Raw genomic sequence first — 12,658 nt, 5'->3', positions numbered from 1 at the left:
CTTTGAAAGGAAATGTGAAAAACGGACCTTCCATGCAAGAGCAAACAACCATCCCTCAAAATCAGCTTGATTCCAAGGTTTAGGAAAATCTGAGGTCTCACTGTCATCATTCTGAAAGATCTTTGCAACTTGCAATAGTCGATGGTAACGCATAGGAGAAAAATGAAATCCCAGAGAAGGCAGACGAACAGCAAGTCTTGTTGATGGATAGAGAGGATATTCTGATCGAATCTATATGATAATGTTAAACATACAAGATTAGAGCAGAGATTAAGATGCTGTCACCAGACAACAGTTTATGCAGAAAGGATAAGTGAAGCAATAACCTGCTGAAGCTTTAAGGCTATCCCACACTTGTCAATGACAGGCAGGAAATTAGTATAATTTGGTTTAATACAGGTAGGTGTGTCAAGAGGAGTTCGACTCCAATGATAGTCACCATCAACCAAGAAAGCAGAAACATCACTCAAACTCAAAGTGAACCGCAAGTACAGCTCACTTTCTTCTGGTGAATCATGCTCATCCTGTGTATATGTAAGACATTTCACTTTAGAATTGAACTGGAGGAATTCAACAGACTCACTTCAATATAAAGCATCTAAGCTAACCTCTGTGCGAAGCACCAAATTTCCTAAATTGAGTAGAAGTTTAGTTGCATTGAAGTTGTCTGGACGAAATTCGGTAGGAATGGTAATCTTAGGAGCTGCAATATCCAAGTCCAGCAAAAACCTAGCAGCAAATGAATGTAAGATAAACAGAGAACTCCTGATATTGCATCAAACCAAAAAAAAAAAAAAAAACATTTAAATTGATGAGCTTGCATCATAAACACAGGAAAACCTGACTAACCAACAGCTTGCATGCACACAAGCAAAACCACCAGAGGAAATAATTGTGGAGACCAATATTTCAAGCATGAGGAAGGTTCCCCTAGATTGATTTTATTCTCATGTGCACATGCATATTGGATCATGCTTAGATCTGTCCAAAACAATCCAGAAAATAGCTAACATATAGGGATATGTAGCCATTTCCAACACAGCATTAACTATCCTGTATTGGTTCTGGTTGATCTGAGAGTAGCTCCCAACATTTCTGCTCTTTCAGTGGATTGAAAAGGATTATTTTTTTTAAAGACTTAAATATAATTGATGCAGTCAAGTCCCAGGCCACACGTTTGTACCGGAGAAGGCCACAGCGTGACCGGTTCCAAAAAATATCAGTTTATATGTAAAAAGTGCAATGTGACTGGTGTATATGTGCAGAGAGTACCATGCATGTGACATGTACAGCAGTATACACAACCATTCGACTGTGCATAAAGACACATCAGACCCTATGCATGAAATTTTCATTAGTAGTAAGGGCTTTTTCTTCAGTTGTTCTCTTATTTTTTAGCAAGTTCAGATTATAATTAAATTGGGAAAGTAGATTTGAGTCCTAGAAGGAAACCTATGTACAATCTACAGATATGGTTTTAAGACACTATTCTATTATATCTTTTTTTTTATTGAATAAACGTGCTGAGATGTTCTTTTTACTACTGCAAGGCATGGGAGGATATTGGTGACTGGCTAGCAACCGGCAAGTGGGCTGTCGCGTAATGTAGCCCTCAGTCTCTTCTTCTTTCTCATTCCCTGTAAATTCTCAAATATTCCTGGAGATTGATGAGCAGCAGATCTGGTATGTGAATCCTCTATTCCTGCAATTAGGATTTCTTATAATTTTAGTGGCATTATTTTTTTAACGTTAATTTCAGTGGCATTAATTACCTTTAAAACTACGAAATTTTAAGTATCCTTGTTGAGTTCTTGGTGTTTTCTCATCTAGATATTTGGGTAGGAGAGGACACATGGCTAAAGGATCCATTTGGTAACTCAACTCAAAGGTCTACAACAGGATTATTAAATCATTTCAGGTCATAAAAAATAATGGGCTCTATATAGCACTCTAATTTAGGGGTTCGTTGAAGTCTTGAATCATAAGCTTATATATTGTAAGAACTAGAGGACTATTGTGTATCGCTTTTTTGTAATGCAATTGTGCATTTTATATTTTATATTTTTCATTTGTTAGTAGCATTTACATTATAAAACTGCTGAACTTCTCTCTATATCACCTAAAAGTGAGTCAACACAAGGTTGTCTTTCTTGCATCATTAGAATCTGTGGCCTCACAAGCCACTATTCTCCATATCTTTCTTTTGTTTTTAAACCCCCAGCCTATTATTCCTAGTCAAATCACTATATGACTCTCTTCTAGGAGAAAATCAAAGGGATTTTATCACTCCAACAGCATACATTTGGGCATATAAAGGCACCACCAGGGTGATAGCTTTTTTGTGATTCATCTTCTCTATTACAAAATGCATTTTTTTTTCTCCTTGGATCATAATACCAGGCTTGACGAGGCCTTTTTTGAAGCTTGGAGTGGGGGATGAAGGGGCCAAAAGTGGAAACTTCTGTTAAGGCTAGCTCTATTGGCTAGTATTTGGTCAACTTGGGAAGAGCAGAACATTAGGACATTTTGTAACAGCTAATAGAGAATGAATCACAAAAAAGGGGGGGTTATATCCTGGGCTGGTAGTAGAAAGGTCTTCAAGGAAGGTAGCAGGGAGCTCTATCAGTAGTTGGGATGGGGGGTCCATGATGGTTTTGACTAGATGATCTATCACCATTTGTCATTTGTTCCATAGTAAAGATCCTTCTCGTTGGGTTTGTATCTGTGTTGGTTTTGTGGGAATAAAATATCCTTACCTTTCAAAAAAAAAAACCAGTCCATTGAGGCCCTCAACCTATGTTGCCTCCAAGGTGTCCCGTATCCGTTACGATACGGCCGTATCAGCCAATACGTAATGGTAACGGCCGACACTGTTACGCGATACGGGGTCGAAACGGGCACTCCTGTGACCGTAACGGCCGTTACGGACCCGTAACAACTATTACGGGCCTAAAGAAAATAGGAAAAAAAAAAACACCTTTTTTTTTTCTTTCTTTTCTTCTTCTTCTTGGACTACTACAGCTACGGGCCTTCTTCTTCTTCCCCCCCCCCCCCCCCCTCTCTCTCTCTCTCTCTCTCTCTCTCTCTCTCTTTTCGGTTTCCCTCTCTCTCTCTTCTTTTTCATTTGGTATCGGAAAAAGAAATCGGACTGCGTACGAGTTACGCAGCACGCTTTTATCACACGAGTTAATAAAAGGTCCACGTGCCACGTGGGCCCCACCATTATGTATGTATTTTATCCATGCCGTCCATCCATTTTGCCACATGATTTTAGGTCATGATCCAAAAAATTAATAAGATCCAAATCTCAGGTGGACCACACCATAGGAAACAGTGGTTATAGAATGCTCACCATTAAAAATTTCTTAAGGTCCACTGTAATGTTTATTTTCCATCTAACCTGTTAATTGGGTCACACTGACGTGGATGAAGGGAAAACACACATGTCAGTTTGATCTACTTTTGTAGCCCCCAATAAATTTTTAATGGTGGACGTTTAATTATTATCGTTTCTTATGTTGCGGTCCACCTAAGCTTTGGATTTGCCTCATATTTGGGCTCATGCCCTAAAATTATTTGCAAAATGGATAGACGGTGTGGATATAACACATTCATCACGGGTGGAGCCCAAAAAACTTTGACACTCGTGTGCTACACTTCACAATCCGAGTCCCACCTAATTCGGGCCCTTAAAAAATTGTACACGAGACATGTATTAACTTAAAATTTACCAATTAAATTATGGACTATAGATGCTAACTCACAATGTCAAAATCAAATTGTTTGAATAGTTTTAATTATTAATTTGTAGACGCTTATTTTTTAAAATAGGGCCTTTTTATTTTTTTCATGATTCACTATCCAATAAATGTCCGCCAATTCATAAGTGGGATAATGCCAATATATTGCATGAATTTGAGGCTGATTTGGGGCATGGATTAGTCCTTCAAGTCAGCCTCAAATTGGCAACGCCATCTACCTAAATTTAATTTCATTTTTTTAAAGAAATATTGGGAGAAATAATATCAAATTGTTAAGTATATAAATTAGATATTTAGAAAATTAAATATATGAGTTTTGTATTCAAATTCAAGTTATCTAGTTCATAAATTCATTAGACAGTCCGATACAACTTCTCACCAAAGAGTGGACCGTTACACCACCATAAACATGTTCCAATTTATAAATGAATGCATATTTGGAATGCTTAGAATATTCCGGATTTAATCCATATTTTTTTGGCAAAAAAAAAAAAAATTTGCACCGTTACGGGCCGTTACGCCCCCTGTATCGCCGTTTCACCCCCGTATCCGTATAAGTATCGGAGGGCACCATTACACCAACCGATACTGATACGGAATACCTTGGTTGCCTCTGGGTGGCTTAATTGATCCACTAAAACAGCTAATGAATTATTCAATTAGAAAGAATGCAATCAACAACACAACTCACGTAAATCTAAAAACCAAAATGAAACCTGTCATGATCCTTCAACGCTCTGGTCACTTGTTGCTGAGCAGTACGTTTTACTTCATCAATTGTCATCTTTACATAACACAATGGAGGCAAGATGTCAATTCACAATCTACAAATATGCAGGCTACCAAAAATGAAAGATCGATCACAAGTGGAATCGCACCTGCATAGCAGCTGCAGTTTCCAAAGCTATGGTCTGACTAATGGCAGTACTCCTTTTGAAAAAACTGATAATTTGATCGATGGATTCTTTCAGATACTGTTGGAAAAAAGTCATCATTAAACAAGCTCAAACGCTTAATGTAAGTACGATCCAAGAAATGGATGGACAAAATAACATACAGTCATGTAGCATGGGGAAGCTTTCGCAACCAAACTCCAGTCCACTTCAGTATCAAAAGGCTTGTACGAAAAGATACCAACTAAAGAATCATCAAAAGTAGCACTCTGCATGAAGAGAGACCAAGGTGCAGGTATTAATTCAGCGAGAATATACCCAGGTTTTCAAGAAAAGGAAATGTCAGAATTCCACAGGAAAGCGAAACGGTCCGAATAGTAAATTGAACCTCAGCAAGAATCCCATTTGGAGATGACAACTGATATGATCCCAACTTCAAGTCAAAAACTTTCGCCTCTGAATAAAGTTTCACGGAGCAATTCAGCCCTTCACAAGATAATTCAGCAAGAGACTCCTGACCCTCATTGATGAGCTTTGTCGCATTATGTTTCATACGGATTTCCAAAAGGGTATGAAGCATGTTTTCCCTGTCCTGAGTTTCCACCAAATGCTCATCCGCACCTTCCCTGTAGCCAATGATCTTATTTAATTGTTCCCAGTCTTCCTCACTGAAACGCACTGGTTCGCTTCCATCCTTACTGGACTGCTCAGTCCTGAAAATAGTGATATTCATTGGTAATGTTTCAGATATCATCAATAGAAAGATAGGAGATAAGACATCGAAGATTAAAAAGGCTCAAGGTGAAATTGGCAACCATCCTAGTGACCACCACGATCTCTTTGTCTTTTGTTTCTTCAAGTTTTGGTCATATTCTGTTGACTGCTCAACAAATTTGTGGGCCAACATCCTGCATGAGACGAAAGAATTAAACAAACTTCAACAAATAAAAGGAACATTCCAAGTACCAAGACGTCTAACAGAAAAGTTCCACCAGCAGGCTGCATGCATATCACATCTAGTTTTTCCAACTACTTCAAAAGAAATAGTAAAGCATTCTCAGATGGATCCAAGAACATGAAAGAATTTATCTGCAATTGCTGAGAACGGAATGGAACTAAACCTGCAACAACTTGAGCAATTTCCAAATGGTCCTTTTGATCACTAAATCATCGAGTTTTATCGGTCAAGAAAACAATGACAAATGATGTGCCACCTATCTTCCATAGACCTAGATAACTTTCTCTCAACCTTTAGAGCTTACTCATGAAGAACCTAGAGTAAAACCTCTCCAATGTATTCTGTTGGGATGAATCACTTCCAACTGATTCTTACAAGAAAAGACTGCACATTACCTCCAGTGAAGTATGAGTTCAATGTCGAGTTCACGATCTAGTTCCTCGATGTCTTTGTCATCATCAACCACTAATCGAGTGAAATCAGATTTCAAGAGAGAAGCATAAAGAGAGATATATCTCTTGCGAAGCCTGGCATACCTCAGAACATGCTCCCATGACATTTTCCCACTGCAGCAAAATAAACACATTTAAAGTATATCAAAAGCCAATTTAAAAAATTAAAATAAAATAAAAATAAAAATAAAAAGAGGTTCCTAGAAGAAAAATGGATTTGCCAGCGGTTCTTCCTAAAACACATGCATTCTAATAAAGAAAAGTGAAATTGCCAATGGTTCTTCTTAAAAGACAAGCACTCTATTTTAGCTTCCTATCAATAGATGAAAATTTGAGGCAAGAGGAGTGTGCAGATGCACAATTATACAGCACAGTCACTCTGATATCCTGATATGGTGCGTAGTACGGAATCTGCAACTCCTTTGCACAGATATGAGTGGATATAACTTAAAATCTCCAACAACTGGATCCAAAAGTTAATCCTGATCTAATAGCACCTTTGAGATCCAAAGAGGCATGACTCATAAAGTGCAGATCCGCAAAGTCTAGGCCCTAGAATATATTTATATATGGGAAATGGTTCTATGAGATTGACCTCATGGGAAGCTTCCCATGAGATTGAGCTATGTGGGCCCCGCTTTGATGTGTGAGGGACATCCATCAGATGCACCCTTCCATGGTGGGCCACGGGCCTGAAAATCAGGCCAATCCATGACTTAGGTGGGCCACACCACAGACAACAGTTGAGAGTGGATTCCTGCCTATTGAAACCTTCCTGATTATATATAGGGCCCAATGAGATGTGGTTTAGACATCCAGCCCATCCATTGTGTGTGTCCCACTTGGATGAGGGGCCACACCAAATTTTATGCCATTCCACAACTCAGGTGGGCCCTCCAAGTGCTTTTAGATGTTTTAGGCATGATTTCCTGTGGTTTCCGAAGGTATGGCCCACCTGAGTTTCAGATATGGTCGATTTTTGGCACGTCCAACAACCTAGAGGGGACCTAAAAAATGCACGGGGCGGATGTCCATCACACATCACAGTGGGACCCACAGAGCTCGACCTCATGGGAAGCTCCCATGAGGTTGACCTCATAGTACCATTTCCAGATATATATATATATATATATATATATATATATATAGTGAAATGCTCACCTCGGAACCGGTTCTCACGAGAACTCCTGAGCACTTTTTGATACATGATGTGAGCCCAAAATCCGAACGGTCTACGTGATACGGCACCCCATGAAACCCCTAGGGCCCAACTTTCAACCTAATCCAAAACTCTGGTTGGCCATGGCAAAAGGAAACAATTACCTCCCTTGATTTGTGTGTGTAGTGAAATGCTAACTTGGGAACCGGTTCTCACAAGAACTTGTGAGCACTTTTTGATACATGATGTGAGCCCAAAATCTGAACGGTCCACATAATGCGGCACCCCATGAAACCCCTAGGGCCCAACTTTCAGCCTAACCCAAAAATCTGGTGGGCCATGGCAAAAGGAACAGATACCTCCCTTGATTTGCCTCTCTCTTTGCTATGGTCCACCAGAGTTTTGGATCAAGCTGAAAGTTGGGCTTTAGGGGTTTCTTAGGGTGCCGCATTACGTGGACCATTCAGATTTTGTGCCCATGACACGTGTGCAAAGGTGCACATGGGTGCTCACCTAAGAAGGTGAGTAGGTGAGCATTACTCTAAATATATATATATATAGGGAAAAGGTACTGTACGCTCGACCGTATTGTACCTTCCATAAGGTCGAGTGCTGGCGCACATTATTCTTCGGATGGTAAAAATTTTATCTCTCACACATTTTCTGCAATAGTCTTGCACCCGCCGTTGAAACCTTACTAAGGCCCACTATGATGTTTATCTGAGATCCAACCTGTTCATAAGTTAAGGCATACATGAAAGAAGGGAAAACACAAATGTCAGCTTGATCAAAAACTTTTGTGGCCCTTAGAAATTTTTAATGGTGGGCGTCACTCTATCCACTGTTTTCTATGGTGGGCGTCACTCTATCCACTGTTTTCTATGGTGGGTACATTCCAGCTTTGGATTTAGCTCATTCTTTGTCTCATGCCTTAAATTGATATCTCCAACCGAATGGACAGTATGGATATAACACATACATTTATGGTGGGCCACAGATAACTTGGTGACGTAACCCGTCCATGGAATCCGTATGCGTATTGTGTCCTACCCCGCACAGACAGTAATCCATCCGGGCAAGGCTTTGTGGGGGCCACCGTGATGTAAGTGTTTTATCTACGATGTTAAAAGATTTTCTCATATTGTTTGAAGTTACTATCCTAAAAATGAGGCAAGTCCACAGCTCTAGTGGACCACGACAAAGGAGGCTGCACTGATAATGACACTCACCGTTGAAACCTTTCTAAGCGTCAGCGTTATGTTTCTTTACCATCCAACATATTCATAAGGTCATGTAGATGCGAGTGAAGTGAAAACACAAATATCAACTTGATCCAAAACTTCTCCAGCTCGCAAGAAGTTTGTAATGGTAGACGTTCAATCCCCACCTTATGGTCCACTTAAGCCTTGGACCTGCCTCATTTTTTGGTTCATATATTAAAATGATCTGAGAAAATCGTTGAACGGCGTGGATAAAACACATACATCACGTTGGCCCCACAGAGCCATTAATCTGTCCGGGCGGGGTAGGACGCAATCCGCGTTCAAGTGGATGTACGCAGATTAGATACTGACAGATTGAGTAGCGAGTCGACTACTGAAGTTACGTCACCAAGTTTTGTGGGGCCCACTATGATGTATGTGTTGTATCCACACCGTCCATCCATTTTGAGATATTATTTTAAGGCATGAGTCAAAGAATGAGGCAGATAAAAATCTGTAGTGGACCCCAATACAGAAAATAGTGGGGAGAGTGATTCCCACCGTTGAAACTATCCCAACGCCCACTATAATGTTTATTTGAAATCCAACCTGTTCAAAAGTTAAAAAAGACATGATATAAGGGAAAATACAAATATTAGCTTGATCTAAAACTTTTGTGGCCTTTAGAAGTTTTTAATGGTGGGTGTCACTATCCTCACTGTTTTCTGTGTTGGGCCCACTGGATCTTTGGATTTAACTCATTCTTTGCATATTGCCCTAAAATGATATCTCCAAATGCATGGAAGGTGTGGATATAAAACATACATCATGGTGGGGCCCACGGAACTTGGTGACGTAACTTCGGTAGCCAGTCTAGCTACTCAACCTGGCGGTATCTAATCCGCACACAAAGTGGATGGAAACAACATGAATTGAACTTCTATCATTAAGAAATTCTAGGGATGGCACAGTGTTTAGTAAGGACCAACCTTAGTGTTTGTGAGAAATCTACCCTGTCCATCAGTTTTTAGAGATCATTTTAGAACGTAGGGCCAAAAATGAGCCGGATCCTAAGCTCAAGTGGACCGCACTAAAAGAAGAGGTGGGTAGAGAAATTCCTACCGTTAAAACCTCTCTGGGTCGAAAGTGGTGTTTCAATTGCATCCATACCATTCATAGCAATATTCCTACCGAGATGAACTTCAAACACAAACATTATCCTAATTTAAAACTTCTACTGCCCCACGAATATTTCAATTGTGGACATTCAATCCTCGTATTTTCAGCCTATTTGAAACTTGGATCCGGCTCATTTTCGGCCTCTCGTCCTAAAATGATATGAAAAAATAGATGGATAGGGTGGATTTCACAAAAAAAAAAAAAAAAAAAATCACAATAAGCCCCACCTAAATTTCTAGCACAAGGCTTTTTTGCAGAAAATAAGCGTGAGAGAGATAGAGGTGGAGTGGTATTTTAATAACAGTTTCCCTATACAATCTCCCATCCGACGAATAACGTGCCGCCAGCACTCAACCTTATGGAAGGTATAATACGGTCGAGCATATAGTACCTTATATATATATATATATATATATATATATATATATATATATATATATATATAGAGAGAGAGAGAGAGAGAGAGAGAGAGAATTCCCCCACACAACTAGTACATCCAACTAGTTGCCTAATTTAACGATTAATTAATGTCATTAGCTGACGCTAATAAATGTTAGAGAGGGGTATTTCACGTCAAAGGCAGCTAGGTTGGGCCCCTTTGTGGTGTAAATGTGAAATGCACCCCAACCATCAGGTGTGTCGCCCAATGTTAGACCTAGGGCCTGAAAATTATCCCCATCCATGATGCAAGTGGACTATACAATTGGAAATAGTGTACAGGGAAAATATCACCCTCCAAATTGCTTCATTTGGTGTGGCCCACCCGAATCATGTATGGGCAAGATTTTTGGATCCCAAACCTAGCTTTTGGTGTAGCATCTAATGGTTGGAGTGGATTTTACATAATCATCACAGTGGGCACTATACAAATCAAGGGTGGACATCTCTCTGAACTTTTTCCCTTGGTGTGGCCCACCTAAATCACAGGTGAGCCTTCTTTTTTGGCTTTGGGTCTAAAGTGGGATAACACATCTAGTTGTTTGAGTGGATCTCTCATACACATCATGGTGGGGCCCATCAAAAATCAAGGGCGGGTGTCGAGTAAAATCACTTGTTTTGATGAGTGTAATGAGAAGGTGTTAGACAGAGCTAGACTATAGGTTAACGTCCAAGGAGAGAACTTCCAAACTTTCATGTGTATATGACATTCAAACCATCTAATAGGTTGGTCCAACATGAGCCTCACCTTTTGGAAAATATGCAACAACCATTCATTGAGTAATGAATGGACCAAGCTTGTGTTTTGCTATTTCCCAATGTTTGAATGTTGTTTTATATGGTGTGGACCACTTGATATGCAAATATTTTGACCATTGCACCGAACAATCCTCATGGTGGGGCCCACCTATTGGAAGGATTGGATGTCACATGCACCTAATACTCTAGAAGTTATATGAGTACACCATAGCTTGTGGTCCAATTCGTCAGACCCAAAATAACTTTTTTTTGGGAATACGTAACTCTTTCTGTTAACTATAGGAGTCGAACAGCCACCCTTGATTTTTTACAGGGTCCACCCTGATATGTATGCGAGATCCACTCCGACGATTAGATGTATAATCCCATTTTGAGCCCAAAGCTGAGAAATTAGGATGACATGTAATTTCGGTGGGCCATACCAAGGGAAAAAGTTGGGAGAGAAACGTCAATTGTTGATTTTTATAGGGCCCACCATGATGATTGTGTACAACCATTCCAACCATTAGATGGCACACGAAACGCTAGGCTTGGAGCCCAAAAATCAGGCCCATGTGTAATTTAAGTGGACCACACCAAGGCAAATGGTTTGGAGGGTGAGCTCCTCCCTTACACTATTTCCAATCATATGATCCACCTGAACAATGGATCGGGCCGATTTTTGGGCCCCAAGTCTAACATGGGGTGACACACCTGATGATTTGGGTGGATTTCACATTAACAGCGCGATGAGGCCCACTCGAGCCATTAATTAATCTCTAAATTAGGCAACTAGTTGGACGTCCAACTAGTTGTGTGTGAGCATCTCACACACCACACACACACTCTTACTAATAACCATAATAAAAGCACAATAATTAGGATATTCAAATGTGTGTGTGTCTAGTCTTTGAAGCATTGTTCTCAATTTTACTGGCCATAGATAACACTCAGGTGACACTTAAATTATTAATAACCATAAGAAAAGCAGAATAATTACGATATTCATACCACAACAATTGGAAAAAGGTGAACAGTCATGAAGGCTTTTTTTCCTTTCTTCTTAATCAAAAGCTTCATTTCCACAAGATGAACAGTGCTGACAGAGTGACAATCCACGAGGGTCCTCTCAGGATGATGGTTGTTCAGAGAGGAGTATAGGTACACCAACTCCAGAGGAAAGGAAAACGTCTACACCTCTTAGCTCCGAGGAGAATGTGCAGCAGGGGGAGGGGGATGAAAGAGACAATGAGGTTTGAATAACGAAGGTTAATGAGGAAGGTATGGGGTGGGTTCCTATAGAGGGAAAGAAGAGTGATGGAGATGAGAAGAGAGGGAAGGCATCTTACACCTTGAAGGAGCTTCCGACTCTCTTCATCAAAGGGCACCCTGTTGGATGGTTGCCGGTTAATTTCGCCAGGGTGTTTGGGAGGGCGGGGGAAGTCTTAGAAGTGGTCATCCCCCGCTTTCGAGGGTCAGAAGTTCCTTGAGGGTTTGCATTTGTTCGCGTGGGAACTGAGGAGGAGTTGGAAGAGGCTATTAGGCTTTTAAATGGGGCAAGCTTTATTGGAAAGAAGACGCTGGTTCAAAAAGCCTAGTTGGGCCCTAATGTGGCGAACCCAGAGGGAAAGGAGGAGGCTGGCGGGAAGGGTAGAGGTTCGAAGGCATGGAAGCCAAAGATGGCATCTATTAGTATAGCGGAAGAACCATCAGTGAAAGAGATGGGAGCTAGACAATCTGCTTCAGGATCAACGAGGGAGGCCTAAATCCATCAAAGAAGCCTTGATAGGTAATGAGGATTGCTAGCCTCAACTGAAGAAGGTATCTTCTGATAAGGAGGAGACCGGCTTTTCCCAAGTTAGATGGGTATGGAGGAAA

General features: G+C 40.4%; 1 protein-coding gene across 5 annotated transcripts in view; it reads right to left on the bottom strand.

Annotated features, from left to right (window-relative positions):
- Positions 1 to 12,658, bottom strand: part of LOC131232245 (uncharacterized) — a 142,531-nt gene that overhangs the window by 107,963 nt on the left and 21,910 nt on the right. For 4 of the 5 annotated variants that reach the window (XM_058228453.1, XM_058228452.1, XM_058228454.1 and 1 more), the window contains 9 exons: positions 6,008 to 6,178; positions 5,470 to 5,562; positions 5,043 to 5,367; positions 4,819 to 4,923; positions 4,640 to 4,735; positions 4,478 to 4,545; positions 609 to 729; positions 327 to 524; positions 28 to 231 (listed from right to left, as the gene is read on the bottom strand). In XM_058228453.1, the coding sequence (XP_058084436.1) occupies positions 28 to 231; positions 327 to 524; positions 609 to 729; positions 4,478 to 4,545; positions 4,640 to 4,735; positions 4,819 to 4,923; positions 5,043 to 5,367; positions 5,470 to 5,562; positions 6,008 to 6,178 (1,381 nt within the window). Of the gene's footprint in view, positions 1 to 27; positions 232 to 326; positions 525 to 608; positions 730 to 4,452; positions 4,546 to 4,639; positions 4,736 to 4,818; positions 4,924 to 5,042; positions 5,368 to 5,469; positions 5,563 to 6,007; positions 6,179 to 12,658 lie in introns of those variants that run through there. The other variant, XM_058228456.1, reaches the window with a different exon arrangement.

The sequence above is a fragment of the Magnolia sinica genome, chromosome 18 (genome assembly GCF_029962835.1).
Source record: "Magnolia sinica isolate HGM2019 chromosome 18, MsV1, whole genome shotgun sequence".
NCBI classification, from domain to species: domain Eukaryota; kingdom Viridiplantae; phylum Streptophyta; class Magnoliopsida; order Magnoliales; family Magnoliaceae; genus Magnolia; species Magnolia sinica.
The sequence above is the reverse complement of the archived record's forward strand: the minus strand, read 5'-3'. Positions and strand labels throughout refer to the sequence as shown.